The sequence below is a fragment of the Ochotona curzoniae genome, unplaced genomic scaffold (assembly GCF_017591425.1).
Source record: "Ochotona curzoniae isolate NIBS_2020 unplaced genomic scaffold, NIBS_Ocur_1.0 scaffold_4506, whole genome shotgun sequence".
Lineage (NCBI taxonomy): Eukaryota > Metazoa > Chordata > Mammalia > Lagomorpha > Ochotonidae > Ochotona > Ochotona curzoniae.
The window spans coordinates 80,745,394-80,766,841 of NW_024467119.1; the positions used below are offsets into that span (position 1 = coordinate 80,745,394).

At 40.7% G+C, this 21,448-nt stretch overlaps 1 protein-coding gene across 1 annotated transcript in view; it reads right to left on the minus strand.

Moving 5' to 3' along the window:
- Nucleotides 1–2,537: 2,537 nt before the first annotated feature.
- DCHS2 (dachsous cadherin-related 2) overlaps nucleotides 2,538–21,448 on the minus strand; it is a 288,223-nt gene continuing 269,312 nt past the window's right edge. The window contains exons 16-20 of the mRNA XM_040967397.1: nucleotides 20,958–21,109; nucleotides 10,138–10,268; nucleotides 7,719–8,005; nucleotides 6,741–6,873; nucleotides 2,538–5,158 (exon numbers count right to left, since the gene is read on the minus strand). Of these exons, the coding sequence (XP_040823331.1) occupies nucleotides 2,538–5,158; nucleotides 6,741–6,873; nucleotides 7,719–8,005; nucleotides 10,138–10,268; nucleotides 20,958–21,109 (3,324 nt within the window). The remainder of the gene's footprint in view (nucleotides 5,159–6,740; nucleotides 6,874–7,718; nucleotides 8,006–10,137; nucleotides 10,269–20,957; nucleotides 21,110–21,448) is intronic.

Below are 21,448 nucleotides of genomic sequence, written 5' to 3' on the forward strand. Positions count from 1 at the left end.
ATAACTATTTTCATCACTGAAACTTCTGGAAAGCACAGCATGCAGAGTTTCTTGGTGGGGTTAAGAGAACTGTTTGAATTGGACATTTATTGTAGACTGAATACATACATGTCAGTAATACGTACATCTTCCCATTTTTTAAAAAAACAATTCAGTGGGCAAATCCCTGAAGACACAGCATATTCCCCTTGTTTACCCAGGAATCTGTTGACCACTAGGACATGGAATTTTGATATCCAGTTGGTACTGATTTACACCGTTCTTTTTTTTTTGAAGGCTGCCAACAAGAAAATCCAGAATTCCAGGCAGTAAAAATTCTGTCAGAGAAAAGTGTCTTTTATTTATCACTTATGTATTCAGGGCTTAATATGATTTTCCACTAACAAGTTCTGTACCTCCTCCAGAGTGCTAAAGCCAGGAAAATTAACATGGAATATACGAGGCAAGTTGGAAGTCGGCATTGAACACAAAGGAGAACTGTATAAAGTATACCATTTACATAGCAAAAGGGCGGATAAATGATGTATTATAAACACTCAACCAGCATGTTCACATTGTTACCCTCAATCCCACTTGTTTGGATGTGTTATAGAGCAGGTACAGTGTTAATAAAAACATCAATTAAAGATCCACTAAATATTGGTAAGTAGGTCTTGAGACGTCATGTATTCTGTTTTTCTGAAAAGGCTAGGAAAAAAATACAGATTCATGTCCAGTAATAAATCACAGGCAAATAACTTAGGAAGAAACTTTTGAAGCATAAGTAAATGTGAAGAACCTTTTAATTAAAAACAACAGAATGTTCTTGGTTTCCAAGAACATAAAAGTTTCATAGATATTGAAAAAAAATACAGAATTTTTTCATATGTGCAAGGCAATATTTTGAAAAGGCAAAGATAATAAATATTGGAATACTGAGATAATTTGATGTGTTCTTTTACACAAACGTCAGAAAACATAGGAAGAGAGTATTAGTCCTACATTTCAATGTTCCATATTGTTTAAAATCCTTCAGGTTTCATGTAATTTCTGATATTATCATACACTTGTTCGAATTTGAGCCAGCAAAGATATAGCATAACAGATCATAACACAGGAAGCCATATAATTCTTTATCTACAAAACTGGACATCAAACACTGCACCAGCAATGTTTTTTAGGAAAGAGAAATGATCTCATGTAACATTGTAAATGAGACCTGGGGGGACAAAATGCAAATCTCTGTAGCAGCAGTCTATTCTCTACTACAGACTTGACCAGATGTCCTTTCCATAGCCCAGACAGCCCGAAGCCAGATGTGAGGGCCAACCCGGGTGGATGAGTACTGGACTGTCTTGACGAGGATATGCTCTGCCTTCCTGAAGAGGGAGAGGCGTCTCAGACATGCCCTCCATCCCACCAGTGAGAAGTACGGCACTGAATGTGAATGTCACTCAACTCGACTTCTGAAATGACGGTACCAAACAGTATTATTGTAACCATGCTACCAATTGCTCCATCTAAGGACAATGAAAGTGAGTTGAATGTAAGCAATTAGAAAAATGACTTCGGCATCCATTACTAATTTTTGCTGTAGAAACATTTATATAAAAAAAAACCTTCATTTAAAAATATAGTGCTAAGTTGCTCTATGAAATCTACAATTAGCTAATAACAAAATCATTATCTACACAAACTTTAAAACCTGACAGTGAGTAGATAAATTATTCCAAACTTACTGTAGCCAGTAGAAAATAAGATGGAGAAACTTCTATAAATTAATCTTCGAAGTTTAATGTCTGCACCTGTACACATGACAAAGCCGAGCGTGGGAGCAAAAATCATCAGTCTCTAGGTAGAGAAGGCCAAAGTAGCAGGTCCTGGGTGGCGGACACCCTCGTAAGCATTGCTACTGTTAACTCTGGCCCTCTAGCAGGACGTGTATTTCTAGTCCATTTAATCAGGAATATGTGTCTTAGTTGTGTCACCCTCTGGGCATAGAGTTAGGACAATTCTCATTTGATGTTCAGATTATGGCTATGCTCCATGGCAGGGATATCTGAGGATGATGTAAAGTTGTACGAAACAGGTCAGCTCCACAGATCCTGCTTTATCTTCAAAGTACATGCCTCTCAATTTTCCCCTTTGTTACTTTCTGTCCCAAACTTGCCCCTATTCAGCCTTCACTGGTTTTAGAGCTAGCAGCACAATCAGCAGTTATGTCATCAGAGTACACCAGACTTTGTCTCTGTATCAGTATTTTGGTCATTAGTTAAGTGCATCGTGTCCTTCGGAAACCTACTCCTAGGACAGACTATATATTACTTGATAGATACAAACGTGAGTCCTGAGAAGAAAGCCTAAAAACTATAGGAGAAAATAATCTCTCACTAAGGCTACAACCACAACAACGGCAACACATTTAGAAATGTAAAGGGGAGACTTCAAAAGCCCTGACTAGATCACAATTCTGGCTTTCAGAAAAGAATGAACTCCATTGAGAGGCGCTTGGTTGAGACTAGTGACCAATGGTGAACAAGTGCATCATCCCAACCATTTTATATTTGCACTTCATCTTCTGCTTTCAGTTCAGGGTGGGTACCGTTCACATGTGTTCCTAAAATGTCTCCATCTGACAGCAGTGGAGACAGGGCAGGGTTCTGGAGGGTCAGCATGGAAAGAGATGGAGAAAAATTGGGAGTTCTGGTCTCTGTCATTGAGGCAAGATGGTAGAGAACAGGAGAACAGAGGTGTCTCTGAAGCACGTGCCCTGGGGGAGCAGCTGGCATTCTTGGTGGAACCGCTATAATCCCTGGCTGCGCTATGGCCGTTATCAAAGGTGGTGGGAAAACACCAGAGCTCTTCCCCTTGCCCATGCCAGGCCCCTGTGAATGCTCATCCTTGAGCTTTGCTATGTCATAAAATACTGAGGACAGCGACTGGAACTTGGGTTCCCAACTCAGGAGGCAATCGCAAGGGTAGCTGCTTTGTCCCTCAGGGTCAGCTGTTCTCAGAGTCGTAAGAGCTGACCCTGCTGCTGCCCGATCACCTGGAACAGACAGGCAGTCACCTGTAACATCCACTGGGATGTCCTTTTTGGTCTTTCCTTTCTGAAGGGCCTGGGGCGACCCATTTTTGGGTGCACAAGTGGTGTTGCGGTTGGCTCCTCGATCTCCTCCCTCCATCATGGAGCTGACGTCTGTTGCCTCAGCAGTGAGTGTCACATCCGTTTCCACAGACAGGCACGAAAGCTGGTCTGAATCCCTGGGGATTCCCGAGTCGGGCACCCGGGACTCTCTGTCACTGAGAGCTGAATCCAGGTCCTTTCTATAAGGATGTTCATTGATCCTTTGAATTTCCTTATCTTCTGCAGTTTCTCCTTCCACGGAACAGTGGCCACTGGAGTTGGAGTGCCGGTACAGAGTGGTCAAGTCCTTCTCCATGACACTTAGCAAGCCCAACCACTCAGGCGTGTGGTCCACAGGCACCACCTCCACCCTGCAGTCATTGTCTTTGTGGAAGGTCTTGAACACACTGGCATCTGCACTTGGTCTCAGACTTGCATCCAAGGGAGGCAATGTTTTCTTGTAATCGTCAACTGTGTGTTTCTGTTTGTGTCTTAAAATCAACATCAACAGAATGCAGACAAGGAGCAGAAACACTAGAACAGAGACAGCAAGGCTGATGAAGAAGCTGCTGTGGGTGGCTACAGAGTGCCGTCCTTCCTGGAGAAGGGACATGTTCACAAAAACAGTGCACATGGCAGTCCTGGAGTCCACCTTGGGGCTGTGAGCAAGTATGCTCACTTCGAGCATGGTATCTTTGCTCACTTGACTTTGGACAAGGGGAACAGATCTCACCAAATAAATGTGTCCTGTGGTTGCGTTTACTGAAATGAAAGGAGAAAAAGTGCCAAGGGAGTAAAGGACAACCCCATCGAGCCCGGCATCTGCATCCGAGGCTTCCACTCTGCCAATCAGCGGGCTGACTTCATTGCTTTCTGGCAGGTGGAAAAAATATTGATCTTGTGTGAAAACAGGTTCAAATTCATCTATCCCCTCAATATCCACCCACACCATCATGGAAGCCGTCGCATCACCTTTGTCTTTGGCCTCCACCATGAGGCAGTATTTACTGCTGTTTTCATAGTCTAAGGCCTGCTTAGCATAGATCTCTCCTGTGAGAGGGTCAATGCGGAAGAGATCATACCCAGGAGGCACTCCAGGAGGGACATGGCAAGGTGAGGGCAGGGAATAGGTCAGCTCTCCATAGGGACCGGCATCCAAATCCAAGGCATTCACTGAACACAGGGTGGAGAAAACAGGCAGGTTTTCAGGAACTGCACAGTTCAAGCTTGAGAATAGAAACTGAGGTGCATGGTCATTATCATCTAGGACATTGACAAAGACACTTGCAAAGGAAAAGTGTTCCGTTTCTTCATTTGCAGCTTGGACAGTTAGTGTAAACTGGATCCTGTCCTCGTAATCCAGAGGCTTCATCAAATAGAGAATGCCAGTGTTTTTTTCTAAGTGAAACTGCCCCTTCTCATCCCCAGAGATGATATGGTAGATGATCTGTGCTCGTAACCCTGTGTCCTGGTCACTTGCTGAGACCACAGTGACGGAACTCCCTGGAGGGGTACTCTCCTTGACCTGGGCATGATACTGTACGCTGCTGAACTCAGGAGGGTTATCGTTGACATCCAGGACTTCTATGGACACAACAGCCGTGGAGCTCAGTGGAGGGCAGCCATGGTCAGATGCTAGAATGACAAGCTGGTGGCTGGCAGCCACTTCTCGGTCCAGACTGTGAAGCAGCATGAGATAACCAGCTTGTTGAGAAGGATGTTCTGAATCAGTGAAGCTGGTTCCCACATAGAAATGATTCTGTGAATCACCACCAAGGATGGAATACTCAACATAGGTGTTTTCACGGGTCCAGTCTTGGTCAAGGGTGGAGAATGTGAGCACCGTGCTTCCGATTGCGGTATCTTCACTCAAGCTCTGATTATAGCATTCTACTGTGAACTCTGGGGCGTGGTCATTGACATCTCGAATTTTTACCTCCACTAAGGCAAGAGCCCTCAGCTTAGGAATTCCTTCATCACTGGCTTCAACAAGGAATTGAACTGTGGATATTTCATCCAGAAGTAATACTGGACTGGTAATAAATATTGTGCCTATAAGAAAAGATACACATTTCAGGGTTGAAAAATTGAATTTGCATGATTCCTTTTTGTCAGCAAATACTGGCTAGCCACCTGTGTTCAATATTTTGTCAAATTTCATAACACTTAGGGTCCAAATATTTAAGGCATTCATTCTGTGAAATATTTGCATTGTTTGAGGTGTCTTGGACATACATTTCTATGATTTTTCTAACTTGCTCCAATAGTACGCTTTTTAAAGAAAATGTCTTATTTGAAAAACCTCTACCCCACTCTTCAGTACATGCATTAATATTCGAGAAATACTGGTAGGCACTCATTCTAGCCTAATGGAAGGATTAAACATGATAAGGCAGAACTGCTTAATTATAGAGAACTCATGGTAATCGACAAGAATGTTTTGCTTACTAATGAGATATTTAATATACTTGTTATAATATAGAAATATACTATTTCTACAAATGGCATCCTTTTTCTTAGATAAATGTGATTTAGGAATGGAAAACAGATATTTAAAAATCACATTTCAAGAATTTGTGGCATGAACTAAATTGACCGACTACCCTTAATATTTTGAAAACATCCTAATCAGTATCTTGTTGCAAAATTTTGATAACCTGTATCAAACAACAGTGTGGCTAAGGTTTGACTTTTCAGAGGGATCACCTTGGAGCATACCGATTTGCTGTGGTCAGGGACACATGTACCATTATCTGAGATGGGAGATGCAGGAAGGAAAAGTCAACTTCCCAATGTGTTTATCCACATAGCCGTAGGCCACGTGGCAGCATCCACTTACCTCTCTATGGTGCTTTATGGGGTCTTCCGAGGTTGATTTTAAATCAGCTCTCAGAAGATGAGGCAAGGGTGTGTAGCAATGGGGAAACATTGCGTGATTTGCCTATTTTTTGTATAGGGTATCTCGGTAGGATGTTTGATAATTATCCACCTCTATCAAATTTATCTTTCAATGTTCCTTCAGTTTGCAGTGACCTAATCTGGAACCGTTTGCCTAAATGCATTTGAAAACCACAGATACCTATCTCTTGGATAACAATATAAAGAGTCTTAGAAGGCATCAGATACAGAAGAATACAATAGTCTGTGTTAATAGAGAAGTTTAAGTAATTTTCCATTTTGGATGACACTTGCTATATTGAACACAAGATCTTTGTATTACTACATGTCATTTTTTAAACTTGGCTTACAAGAGAAGCTTTCAAACACCAACAATGTAAATCTTTCTGATTGAATCCTTTTGACATAATTTTCATGTTCTGGAGGCTTATGATCAGTACCTGAACTGTGCTTGACCAGGCACATGAGCTGGACGTTGGCCTTCCTGGGCTCTGATTGCTGAGCAGCTGTCAGCACCTGTCCAGTGCCTTTTATTATCCAGTCCCAGAAGTGTTGCAGAACAGCACCAACACTAGCTGGAGCTATTTCATTACAGGACCAAAAAAAATCAATGATAAGGTGGTGCCTGTAATTCCAGGGAATAGAGGTGTGGGATTATTTTTACAAGCATTTGGAAAAGACTATTTCAGGTTTCCGTGCTGTAGCATGAGCACTAAAACCATGACACATGACTCACCATTCTTTGGATCAATTGAGAAGTGCTTAGATGAAGAAATCATCCTGTAAGAAATGTTCTCCTTGCTCTCTATGTCTGTGGCAGACACGGTCAGCACTGAGTATCCCACGGGTACCGATTCAGGAATTGTGACCTAGGACAAAAAGGGAAAAAGAAGCTGTTGTGCTGATGAAAGGCAAAGAGTATTTTTAGGAACAGTTTCTCTACGTTATAACCTCACCTTCTCAGACATATTAATTTATAGAGCAGACATAAGACAAAGAACATATTCAGAGTCTTTGGATTCAGAAATAAAAACAAGTTTCTTTCAAAATTTGTGTTGATTTTCATTACAAAAACGGTCTTCTTTGAGCAACAGAGGGTAGTTACCATATTCACTAATACGTTGCTTCATTATTCTACATGCTGCATAATTTAAGCAAGGCCTCCCAGAAATCCTCCCAGCTTACATTAGTTTCTCCATGTGTTTACACTTAAATCTTGAATTTGTTGTGTTCATGAGCCCTGGAGTCCATTTCCAAGTTCAGTAGTATTCTGTCATTCCCCATACTTCTATAAACTTACGTATGCTACGTTCTCAAAATCAAAATTTCCACTTTTCCAGTTAGTCTCTGTAAAATGCTTACATTTACAACTATGCTTCAGAAAGAATTTTCCCAAAGGAATTGCAGATAATTTAAACTTCATATTATCTTATCTGTGGCTTTGCAAATACTAGGCAAACTCCAATTATGAACAGTTTTCCAATTCCTAAAAGCTTAAAGAAAAAGGGTGTAAATGCTTAACAAACAGAATGAGTCACTGGCTTCTGTTTGCTTTGATAGTCTGCACATTATTAATTATAAAACTCCCAATTTTATCTTGGGTACTGGGAGCAGAGGGTACTGTTAGCCAAAGTTAGGTGGCCAACAATGGAAAGTTTATTCTCTGCTCTGTCCAGCTTGGGTTGTGCTTTCAGCACTGCTGTAGACTCTTTACCTGATAGAAATCCTGAGAAAACACTGGTGGGTTGTCGTTGACATCCAGCACCTGGACCGTGAGCACGCACTCTGCGATGTGCACCCAATCAGAAATTTGAATGAGCAGCTTATGTTCATTAGCTTCTTCAAAATCCAATTGTTTCACCAACAGCACTTCTCCAGTATTCTGATCAATAGTGAACTTGTTTCCAGGATCACTCTCTTTGATGAAATTGAAGATGAAGGCTGGATTCAAATCCACATCATGAACTGATACCCGAGACACAACTGTACCAGGCAAGGAATCTGAAATAGTCATGACCAATGTCAGTGTCAATTAAAATGCATCCTTTGAAATGTGTTTCTCCAAAAGTTCAATCCAAGCATTTTTATTCCAAGTCCAACATGATTTGCTCTTTCCTGGCGTGATTTCCCATACAAAGTTCATTTATGGGCTGAACAAAAACTGAAGAATTTATGAACCCATTAAAAATGAAAATTTACCATAGAGCTGGGAATTGAGTAGTAGGGTACGTTTACTTTTTATGACTATTTTCATCATATGTTTCTAACAATTCTAGCACTAACAAACATTCTAACCAACTTGTTTATATTATAGAGTTTCTGTATCAGAATCACATTCATGGGGCAAACGGTATTACTCAAAACCCAGAAAACACAAACTTTTGAAAAGCAGGCTTTATCAAAAATATTTGGGACCGAAATATTATTTCCTTGTGTTTTTATAAAATTATTTCCTTATGTTTATCTTCATAAAATGATTTCTTTCAGAGTGGAAGGCATAATGCCTTCTTCTCTTGAGACTGACTCAGGATTATTAAGCTGTTAGAAAGACAAAGTATGTATAGCACACGTGTTAAGACCAAATCTGTGATATTATTCACCAAAACTATAACAGAGATGACATGCTTAGAGCCTCCTGCATCATGTGTATTCCTTTTTTTGTTTGTTTTTTGTTTTTTAAAGATTTATTTTATTTTTTTTATTGGAAAGTCAGATATACAGAGAGGAGGAGAGACAGAGAGGAAGATCTTCTGTCTGATGATTGCCCCCCCCCCCAAGTGGCCGCACGGCTGGAGATGAGCCAATCTGAAGCCAGGAGCCAGGAACTTCTTCCGGATCTCCCACACAGGTGCAGGGTCCCAAAGCTTTGGGCCGTCCTCGACTGCTTTCCCGGGCCACAGGCAGGGAGCTGGATGGGAAGCAGGGCTGCCGAGATTAGTACCAGCACCCATATGGGATCCTGGGGCGTGCAAGGTGAGGACCTTAACCACTGTGCCATTGCGCCGGGCCCCATCATGTGTATTCTTCAGCACAAATGCTCATGGAAGGGACTTTGTTCTCCTGATAGGTATGTTGTAGGTGGAAAGAAAATGCTGAGATACTCATGTGAGTTCTATTGTATAAAGTACAGTTGTCAGGTGCAAACTTTCCTGATACACATTAAACAACCCTCACCCTGTTGAGGTCATTTTTTTTCTTACATTGCTTGTTCTGATGATATATTTATGTTGTGCACATCACTATATTTTGATGCTGACATGTGTGCTTAAGAAGAATAGTTTAATATATTCAAATCTTAATATATGAAGTAGTTGGGAAGGCAAGCTGGGTTATTTTTACTTTAAAACATAGCATGTGTAGAAGTCTTTGTAGACAGGTTTCTGGAATGTACCATCCCACAGTGGTGGTGATAATACTTTGTTTGGGAAGTGAGCACTGCAAAATGAATGTAACGCTAAGAGTGAAAGGGGAGAGGCTGCCATGGACTGTTTGCAATTCAGCCACAAAGAGTTGAGTTTCACCAGGGCAACCACTGACCAGGGTCTGTGGAATCTTCCTGTAATCCAGAGACCAAAACAATGCAGATGAATGTGTGTACTGCTTAAGTTTTATATATTGAACTTTTATCATTAGTGTGGCTCATATATTGAAGTTGAGGTTGTGGAAAATGGTCATTTACAACCAATACACAATTCAGTTTCTGTCATTCATATCCTGCAAAGATTCAACAAAATTATGGGTCTGAGAGCACTGAGTCTTCTCAGATGAGGTTCACAGCATTTATCACAGTAAATATGATGTATTTCTAAATGCAGCCGACTTAATTTTTAAGAGACACGTGCACACAGGTGCTGCAGAAAATACTGGTCACAGCGTAGAAGCTTAGGCCACACATAACTGAATGCACATCTCAGCTTTATCATGACAATCCCTTGACATTTGACATTGAACTTACGGTCAGATGTTTTCTCCTCTGTGAAATAAAGGTGAAAAAACTGTCTAGCATGCATGAGCATTGAGGGTGAGTTCTCATTTAATATAATATCTGGTAGCCAAAAAACTGAAAACAAAACAAGGAGCAAATAATCTTAAGCAACTTAATAAGATGCATCAATCCAAAATGCCACACTTACTTTCTGCAATTTCCACTGCCTTGGGGGGAAGAAAAGATGGGGCGTTGTCATTCAGATCAATCACCTGTATGTTGACCACGGTAGTAGCAGAAAGGCTGGGTGTCCCTGCATCTTTAGCTTGCACAATTAAGCTGGTTTGGGAAAGAACCAAGGAATGTTATCCACTCTCCAGGAATTAGGCAAACAACATACATACCAAATAGCTAACTGAAAATTTAAAAATCAGCTGCCTACCTACTTTATTTCTCCCTTGGCTTTTCTGAAATGGCACCATTTAAGATTTATTTCATAAGAACAGTAGCCTGAGATGTATTCATTTTTGACATGGTTAGTGAACCAAATCCAGCAATCTTCCAAGGATCATGAAACATTACTGTCAGAACAAATTGATCTCTTCTGTGAGATTCGCTGTAAAATTCAATCTTGTTCTACCCACAACAAGTTAAAAAATACCATCAGCAATACCTGCACTGTGAACAAGCTGTTTCCACCCTCTACGCATGACCTAGATGTTGCTGCCTTGTTCCATCTGGCTGTATCCCCAAATACACCAGCAAAAGTTGGTTTTGTGATAGTATTTTTCAGCTGTAAGTGGCAACTCCACAAAGTCAGAAAATGAAGATGCTGCTACAATGACGGTGTATGCAGAATTGCATAGTTGGTGGTTGCTGTAAAGTACAGGCATGGGTTCATGATCTGATAGAATGTTCATGCAGTGATGTGAGCTCTCTAGTTTCTTCATCCACTGAGCTCTAGGCCTTATCTCAATCTTCAACTTCTCCTTTTCTCTCACTGTGCTTCCAACTTCCAATTACTAATGAATCTTCCCACTTGCATTTTCTTAGTCACTCTTGCTTGAGTGTTCCTGTTTCATCTCTACCTTCAGAGACTTAGGTATAGTGGTCAAGCAAACATCTTTGCCTGGGCATGAAACATTCCCTCAATCTCTGGGACATGCAATTTTTCTAAAACCTGGAAAGGTGACTCAAACTGGGATGTGGGCCTTTACAGGACGAAATCCAGAAAATTCCTGGGACACTCAAACAAGCTGTTGTCTGCAGCCTCAGGCTCTCACCATTTTTACTTGGAATGCTGTACAGGTATCGTGTCTTTCTCACCTGGAATAGTTACTAACTTACCAACCTTTTTATTGTAGTCTGTTCTATCCTCCTAGACCTTCTGTACCCTGATTTCTGCCAGAAATCCTTAATTTTGCATCATCCTGGTGTTTCTGAACTCACACCGCTCATAAAATTTCACTGGCTGCTTTTCTGATTCAGATGCCCCATACTTATTCCCTTCATGCCTATGTCTACCTTATATTATTTTATTTAAGATATTGTGAGTGCTTGTCATGCAAGGTTTACACATAGTGCATAACAGAAATAAGTAGAAGCCCAGGTCATGGTCTCCTGCAAAGTTGCATTCCACTGCAGAATGCTCCTTAACAAGCCTGTATTAATTCTGGATGTATGGCAATGTGATATATCAGTTTATCCTATTTATTTAATTTTTTTGCTACCCTCTAAACACTTGCAAGTCTAGAAGGGCAGCTGAGAAGTAACAGATGTCAATCAAAATACTTTTTAGGAGCTGGCATTGTGGGGCTGCAAAATAAGCTGTTATTTCCCATGCTGGCATCTCAGTTTGTGTGCCAGCTATCTGCTTCCAATCCAACCTCCTGTTAATGTGTATTGCAAAGCAGTGGAAGATAGTCCAAGTATTTGAGTCCCTGCCATCGATGTGAAAACCTGAATGGAATTCACAGGTACTGGTCCAGCTTGGTCCAGCCCTGGCTATTGCAACCATTTAGGAAGTGAGCCCAGTGGATCATTCTCATCCCTCCTCTGCACAATTGCTCTGTCAAACACACAGCTTTTTTTTTAAAAAAAAGAAATAATCTTTTTTTTAGAAGTGCCATGGGGTTGACACATTTTTAATTTCTTTCTCAATGAAGTTAACCAAAAGTGCTTGCTCTCTCTAACACTAAAATTTTAAAATGATATGAAATAAGCAGCAGCTCTTTCTTGGTTTGGGTTCCATTTAACAAGCAATAAATCATTGTTTTGCTACCATTCACCAAATGCACAGTCATGCATTGTTTTCTGTGCTGGGCCATCAGTAGAATAACCACTTGATATTCACACTTCTGGAGAGTAGGAACAAGTCCATGTGGCGAGTTTTGTAGTATCAGTATCAGCCAGATCCATATGGAAATATTTTGCTCAAAAAAATCAAATCATGTTTTCTCCCCAGCTGTCTGCCCCTCCCCAGTCTCATCCAGAGTCTCATCCAAAACATCAAAGATAAAGTCGTATCCACTCTTCTACTATATGCGTAATCACCCCTGTTTTCACAGCATTACACCATCAGGGATTCTATATAATGCCTATGTCAGATTACCAAAAAATGGTAGAATTCTTTGATATAGAAGGAAATACATTATTCACTTCCAAAACAGAAAGACAAGAAAAAGATTTATCAATGCTTAAACAACAAACGAGAGATTATGAAGGCAGATCTGCTGCAATTCTGCACACAGCGTCTGTGAGCCCTCAAGCCCTCTGACAGTTCCTTGGCAGTTGTTGCGAAACTATTGGTTGTAACCAGTCCAACTGGCTCCATGCTCCAGAACTGCTGCCTTGATTAGCATTATCACAGGAGATTATAACTGAAACTGGGTAGATTTAGAACAGACATTTTTCTAAATATTCAATGTTCAGGGTAGATTTCCCCTTTTCTACCAACCAGGCCAAGTTCCTACTGCAATGTTAGATGTAAATGGGGCTTTGACTAGAAGGATATTTTCTTTGCATTTTATTTATTTATTTGGAAGACAAGAAAGAAAGAAGGATGGAGGGAGGAAAACAGAGAGAGAGAAAGAGGAAACAGAGAAAAAGAGTGAGAACAAGCTCCCATCTGTTGAGTCTCTCCTCCAAATGCCTGTAACAGCCAGTGCTGGACCAAGATGAAGCCAGGGATTGGAAATTCAATTCAATTCATGCCTGCCTTTTGAATGGCAAGGACTCAAAAGACTTGAGTCCTAACTACCCTGCTAGGATGTATACTAGCAGCAAGCTGGACTTGGATGTTGAGCCAGAACTGCAGCCAAGACATTCTGGTAGGAGACTGAGCCAAACCCCAGTCCAATAATCTATACCAAATACTGGTTCCAACTGGGATCTCCTTTTTTCCCCACTGCTTTAACAAATTCTGAAGTTGTGAGTAGGTTTATCAAAACTCTTTCTCAAATACAAATTAAATGTCTACCATGAATGTCTGATTCTCTCCTGAAAGTCTCAGGAATACATGTATCAACTAATACTAGAAACATTTACAGAAATAATTGTGATTCCTGGTTACAACAGCAGACTGCCATCTGATTATATCTCCTCTTCCTCCAGAAGTTCCATTTGAATGTTAGCTATAAATAAATAAGGTCTAAGTCCTTAAGGCTAAAAGAAAGTAGGTGAAGATATTAGTGAGTGGAATATGTGAGAAATTTTAACAATTTCCAGGAGAAACAGGCAGATTGAGGAGTAGTTATGTATGAAGGTACCAGTAGAAATCAGAGATTAAAATGCATTCACAATGTGTAACATCAAGATTATATCCCAATTGAGTTGCATGATGGTTATAATGATGCATAAATGTAGCTTCACTTTTTGTGACAAATGTACCACTCTTGTGTGGGGGGGTGTTGATAGCTACAGAGCTGTGCATGTGTTAGGGAAGGAGCATATGGAATATCTTCGCTACTTCCTCTCAGTTCTCCTGTGAACATAAAACTGCTTTTAAAAAATAAATTCCATTAAAAATGAACTGAGTGGAAGAAAATGGTAAGTGAGAAGCAGAGTTACCAAGTAAGGAGACTTCAGATGTGGCAAAGGAAGGGCAAGGTATGGAGCTAAGAACACTAGAGTTTTTAAAGTTGAGAGATATGTTGCTGGAGGCGGGGGAAAAGAGAGAAAGTCCCACCCCACTGGCTCACTCTCTAAATGCTTGTTGTGAGCCAAAAATGCAATCCAGGTCTCCAACATGAGTTATGGGAGCCCAATCAATCAGGCTATCACCATTGCCGCCCAGGTTGTATATTAGCAGGGAACTAGAATCAGGAATCATCCTAACCCTAAACCTAACTCAGGCTCTACAACGGAAGATGCACCATGTGCACTGGAGTTTAAGCTCTTCAGCCAAATGCCTGCCCTGATGAATTATTTTAAACCCAACGATAACATTCCTTTTGCCAGCACCCTCACAGCCCTATAAATGATGGTTAAGGATGGGCTATATAAAGAAATAGAGAGGGATAGTATCTTCTAATAATAACCCCATACGCAAATGGTCTAAACCATTCAACCAAAAGATACAGGGTGGACTGAATGGACTAAAATACAAGTTCTCTTTGTTGCATACGAGGAACACACATCAGCAACAAAGGCACACACAGACTGAAAGTAAAAGGATGGAAAAAAAGATATCCCATTCAACATAAAGGAAAACAAGCAGATGTAGCCATTCTAACATCACCCAAAATGACTTTAAAACAAAACTGTTAAAAGTGTGACATTCCTCAATATAATCAAGGCAATATATGTAAACCCATTGCCAGCATTTTGCATGGGCAAAAGTTAGGGGCATTTCCACTAAAATTGGGACACAGACAAGGAGGTCTACTCTTACCACTGCTATTTAATATAATTATGCAAATTAGAGCCAGAGCCATTAAGCCAGAAAAAGAATTCAAAGGGATGCAGATTAGAAGGAAGGAAGTTAAGATAACCCTGTTTGCAGAAGACAGGATTCTGTACACAGGAAAACCAAAGGACTAAGAAATGATTCTCCTAAGAATTTGGTAAAGTTGCAGGATATAAAACTAACACACAAAAAACAATAGCCTTTGTATACACCAACAGTTCTATGGCTAAGAAAAAAAATAGTCCTACTCATAATAGTTGGAAAAAAAATTGAATACCTTGGAATAAATTTAACTAAGGATGTGAGTAATTCCTATTTTTTTAATGTTTTTAGTTTGAATTTTGAATTATGTGGTACATTTTTGTATAGGCTGAGATTCCCACCCCCCAAGATGTGAGTAATTTCCACAATGAAAATGAAAGAAATAGAAGATACCAAATATGGAAAAATCCTCTATATCCATAGACTGGAATAATTAATATCAAAATGTACATACTGCCAAAAGCAATGAAAAGATTCAATGTGATCCCAATAAAAATACCTACGATATTCTTCTCAGATCTAGAAAAGAAATGATGTTTAAATTCATGTGGAAAAACAAGGGACCCTGAATAACCAAAGCATCCTGAAACAGCAAAAACAAAGCTTGAGGCATCACAATACTAAACTTCAAGATGTTTTACAAGAACAGTTGTAATCAACACAGCCTGGTACTAGCACAAAAACAGACCCAGAGATCAATGGAACAGAATAAAAACACAGGAAATGAAACCACACATCTCAGCCAACTGATTTTTGACAAGCAAGCTGAAATCAATCCAGGGAGAAAGTACAATTTTGTAAAGAAATAGTGCTGGGAAAATTGGATTTCCATGTGCGGAAGTGTGAAACAAGATCCCTACTTTACACCTTATACAAAATATTCTAAAAGATCAGGGATCTAGATCTAGAACCTGATAACGTCAAATTATTAGAAAAAAGCATTATAGACATTCTGCAAGACCTAGGGACAAAGACTTCTTGGAAAATATCCCAGAAGCATAGGCAATTAAAGCAAAAAATAAACACATTGGGTTACATCAATAAAAACTTTTGCACTGTAGAGGAAAGCAGGAATAAAGAGACAGCTGACAGAATGGGAGAAAATATTTGTAAACCAAGCAACTGATAGAGAATTAATATCCAAGATTTAGAAAGAGATGAAAAACTCAACAGCAAAACAATCCAGCTAGAAATAGGCAAAGGTCCAGCACAATGGTTCAGTGACTAAATCCTTGCTTTGCACACGGCAGGATTCAGTATGGGCGCTGGTCCAGAGGGACACATAGATGACCATCCAGCTCCCTGCTTGTGGTCTGGGAGAGCAGTAAAGGGTGACTCAAGGCCTTGGGACCCTGCACCTAAATGGGAGACTTGGAGGAAGCTCCTGGTTCCTGGCTTCGGATTGGCTCAGCTCCAGCCATTGTGGCCACTTAGGGAATCAGTCAGCAAATGGAAGATATTCCTCTCTGTCTATCCTGCTCTCTGTAAAACTGCCTTTCCAATAAAATAAATAAATCTTAAATAACAACAAAAAAAGGAAAGGGGCAATGGGCGCACACATTTTTCAAATGATTAGATTCAAATGTCTAATAACATATGCAAGATTCTCTGATCAGTAGCAGCCATCAGGCAAATGCAATAAAAACCACAATGAGGGTCCATTTTACCCCACTGAGAATGACTATCATAAACAAAACAAAACAAAGCAGTGAGTGCTGGCAAGGATGTGGGGTAGAAGTTGTCCTAATCCACTGTTGGTTTAGAATGTTTCTTCCAATTAGGAAGAAATAAAATTTTGTATATGTAATAACTAACAGAGTATAAAAATATAATATATAAGTGAGAGTGACTTCCTGGGAATTGATGATTGTTTATAGCCTTTTTGTATACTCCTGAGGAATAGCAGTGTTGTTTTCCTACTGCTTTGTTAACCTTGCCCAGAGTGTGGCTTTGATGGTTAATGAGAAGTTGTTGGCCTGGTAGGAAACGTCAGGCACTAACTTGTTGGGCTGCTGCTTCCACTGGGACTCTAGCTGGGACTCCAGCTGGGACTCCCCAACTAGACAACTGAACTCAGACCATGGTCACAGAGGAAAAACAAAATCACAGGATGTTTGGTCAGATCTTGGAGAGCATGTGTCAGGACTGGGTCAGTCAGAAGCTGATGTGTTTGCAATAGACAGCATCCCAGATGCACACAGAGTACATATCTAGGCCAACAAAGGACACTGACTGCCTCCTCATAGGATGGAAAACGGAGCAGGTTGGACAATTCTCCTGGCTAAGTTTTCCAACATGTTCTTGGGTCTGTGGATGCACTAAGGTGGACTTTGTCAACTAGTAGACCCTGTGAAGATTTTCTCAACCCTGGAACAATAAAACTGACAACTTCTCAGAACCATCAAAGTCACCCAACTAATATCTTCAGAACACTCTTCCCCACATTGGGGTCTCTAAGACACCTTTGAATAACCATCCCCTATCCCTGGTGCTGACATAGTTTGACAGCAAAGAGTGGCTCCTTTCCTGTCCTCCCCCAAAGGCACAGGAGAAAAAAAAAACCTGAAACATCCCACCAACCTTGGTCCACCCTAATCAGAGGTCCACATGGGTGTACATCCCTCTCAACTATGTAAACAATATTAAAAAGAAAATATATTTTTTAAAAATAAATGAAAAATAGGGCCTGACACGGTATCCCAGTGACGCTGGGATCCCATATGGTTGCTGGTTCTAATTCAAACAGGCCCTGCTTCCCATCCAGCTCCCTTCTCATGGTCTGGGAAAGCAGCAGAGGGTGGCCCTAAGCCTTGGGACCCTGTACCCACGTGGGAGATGCAGAAGAGGCTCCAGGCTCCTTGCTTCAGATTGGTGCAGCTGCTTTGGCCACTTGGGGAGTAAATCCACAGATGGAAAATCTTCCTCTCTGTCTCTCCTCCTCTCTGTATATCTAACTTTCCAATAAAATAAAATAAATCTCTATAAAAATAAATTTAAAATAATAAATAAATATTAAGGAGGCACTAAGGAGCAACAGAAACAACAGGTGGGAAAGGGATCAGAGTGAGCGAAGGGAAAGGCCAGATAGCAGGATGTTTAAAATATTCACAACCTGGATGGTGATGCAGACTGTGTGTGCACGTGCGTCAAAGCGTCTGTGTGTATGTGTGAGCATGTGTATGATACCGTCTGTGTGTGTGTGTATGCATGCACGAGGCCATCTGTACATCCCTCTGGACCAGTGTGAGCATGTGAGTGTGTGAGTCAAAGTTTCTGTGTGCACATGTAAGCGTGTGTATGAGAGAGAGAGAGAGAGAGAGTGTGTGTGTGTGTGTGTGTGTGTGCATGCATACTCGAGGCTATCTGTACATCCCTCTGGATCATTGTGAGCATGTGAGCGTGTGTATGATAGTGTGTGTGTGTGTACGCACATGCAGTAACCATCTGTGTGTCCCTCTTAGCACCAGTGTGTGTAGGACTGAGCTGCTTTCAAATGTTGCTTCTCTAAGCCTTGAATTAAATTCTTTACGGGAAATTAAAGAAAGGCTCCTTTAAATATTGGGGCCAATTGTAAACGTTGGGAACACAGTGGCTATGACGCAAATAGGAAAAAGTTGAAAGAAGTTAGATTTGTTAATTGGGCCCATTGAAAAAGAACACTGGAGCAGAAAGTGCTTCCTTCTAGGGGCCCAGCTGACCATTAGTGGCCTCTGATGTGCAAGCACTCAGCTCTAACTGGGCTGGGGTCACCTGCAGCTGTCTAGGAGGGGAGAGAAGCTGCCAGATGGAAATTACTATAGAAACCATGGAGCAGCAATAGATTTCCAAAAATTTATGCAAGGACCATACTCATTAATTAACAAGAAATTCCTCAGTATTCATGTGGAGTGAGGTTTTACACTTTTAAAGTACTCTTGAAGTAATCATTTGAACTGTATTAAACAAGAAACTAATCAAATGTCTAGAGATGCAAGGGTTTTCAGAGGTTAATTAATCCAATCCACCCAGTTACTTACTCCATTTTAATCCCTTCTCATTGTTCAACCACATAAACATATTGTACTTTCCTCATAAAACATGAAAGTCATCTGGCATGAGGCAACACTGATGTGTGCTTTCTGTATATCTGCCTTTTTTCCCAAAAGGAATATTTTCTCTGCAGCTTGTGCAACTCACAGTGTCACTGCCCAGATGCCAATCCAAGTATAATTATCACCGTGACCCTGAGCCAATCACTGAACCTCTGTTTGCTTATTTCCAGTAAATAACAAAACACCTATCTGAACTTCCTCTTGAGGTGGTTGTGATTTGTTAAGGAAATATTGTACCTCCCACTTGGCTGATTTGGCTTTCCCATTATTTCAGCTGCCCTTCATCAACTCTGTTCCCAGAGCATTAAATGAAAACAAATACAAATTTTAAATTGTTTGCCATCACATTCCATGAATTGGCTCTTTGTCCCACATATAGATTCTGTGTACACTTCCTTCCCAGTAGCTACATGGTGGCCATCTTAGCTATCAGTGTGTGTTCAAGTAACCCTTATTTCATACACTAACAGCCCCCAAGCACAATAATATTGTTGCAAAGGAGGTAGGGCGAAGGGCATAAAACATAGTAGTTCATTGCAGAACTCCTACGTGGCAATCCTGAAAGGCATGTGGAAAGAACACAGGACATTCAGGGTTTAGTGCTCCCTGCAGTTTTAGGCATCCACTGGGGTTTGGGGGTAAACCCCTCACAGAGAAGAGGCACCACTGTATAGAACATGAAGAGGCTTTTAGAACAAAATCTCCGAAGGTCCAACACGAACATGAACACATTTGAGATGTACAATGAGAAAGTTATGCCTGACCATAGGTTACTCATCCACTTCCCTGAAGACACACACAGTTAACGGTTTCTTTTTTTTTTTCCACAACTATTCAAAAATTCAGGGCCTGCTGCTCCTCAGAAAGCCATGCTGTGAGAGCTCTGTTGTACAACTTGCTGTTTCCCTCACACAGTGCCAGATGTTCCAGCTCCTCACCCACACATGCAGATGTCTCACACCACCTTCTTTCCAAAAAATCAGCTCCCAGTTATTTCATGGAAAGCTCAGGCCTGATGTCATCCAGCAGTCCCCACTCACAGACCTTCTAGGCTTCTCACTGGCTTTTGCTTTCACAGACTGTGATACTACACACATGTCTGCTGTAAGTCTACATTTTGTAGCACTGACATTTCCAAATAACTATATTCCCTCCTTTATAGGATATCACAGAAGGCCAGCCTATCTTGGACTCTAGATGAAAAATGTTGATGTTGAACTTTGCTTTGGATAAGATAATCTCTTTTGGAACCGGAACAAGTTCCAAGTCTTCATATAACAAGTTCATGTCTTCATATACAAATTAAGAATCAAGAATTTTGCAAATGCCCTAACAACCAAGAACTAAGCCATTGCTTACAATGCCAACATCCCAGCTGGGCATCTGCTCAACTCCTGCTTGCTCCATTTCTGATCCTATTTTCCTACTAATGAATAAGCAGCAAATGATGGCCCAAACACATAGGCCCCTGATATTCACATAGGAGAATGAGATGGAGTTCCAATCTCCTGGTTTCAGACTAACCTGGTCTCATTTGGAAAGTAAACAATGGGTAGATCATCTCAGTTTCTCTCTCCCTTTCAAATCAAATGATTAATCCTTTTTAACAAAGGAACAACACATTGTAAGCAGGTATTTGTTTTTAAAATTAAAAAGAGAAATATCTTTCAGCCTTCATTTGTTTTTAAAACCGAAAAGCAAGAAGCCTTTGCTAGGGGCTCTGTAGTTCAATAGGCAGCTCCCATTGTGTTTATCATGCCTCTCAAATGGCACTTCAGAGCATCACACATGTTTAAACCCTTAGAATGAGAGACATGCAAGTTCTTCTAGTCTAATCATTTTTCACCAATATGAAATAATTCCTAAATGACAATCTTAAGTTGGATCAAAGGGAAAACATGTTTTATAATCAAGCTTACACAGCACAAAGCCATGCCCCCAGTACCAATGCTGGCAGAAACCAAGCAGGACACTGAATGCTGGACACACCTGTAGGAGCTGCAAGCCTCATAATCCAGAACTGCATTCGTCATTATCACACCGTGCTGTGCATCAATCCAGAACACCTCTCCGTGGTTGCCAGCGATGACGGAATACTCAAGGAGACCATTCAAACCACTGTCTGGGTCAGTAGCAAAAACCTGTGAGGAACCAACTTTCGCTAGGTAAGATCGCACCTACAATGTTGGTTAAACCTGTTTTCCAGAGGAATGCATCATGGAGAATATCTACAGATTGACAAATGCATTTAGAAAGTCATGTAAGGGATACCAAGCCCTGTGGAAGCTTACTTCTAACTTTTTAATAAAGTGAATAAGTGGGGGAGAACTTTGTATTCTTATCCATGCAATTTCCAAATAGTTTTCATTAAGAGTTGCGTGTTTGAGCTATAATTTTATAAAAGAGGAAAAACAACTTGAAAAAAATTGGTTTTCTGAATGGAATTTTTCTAGCACTGTATAACAGATTCGTTCCAGCAG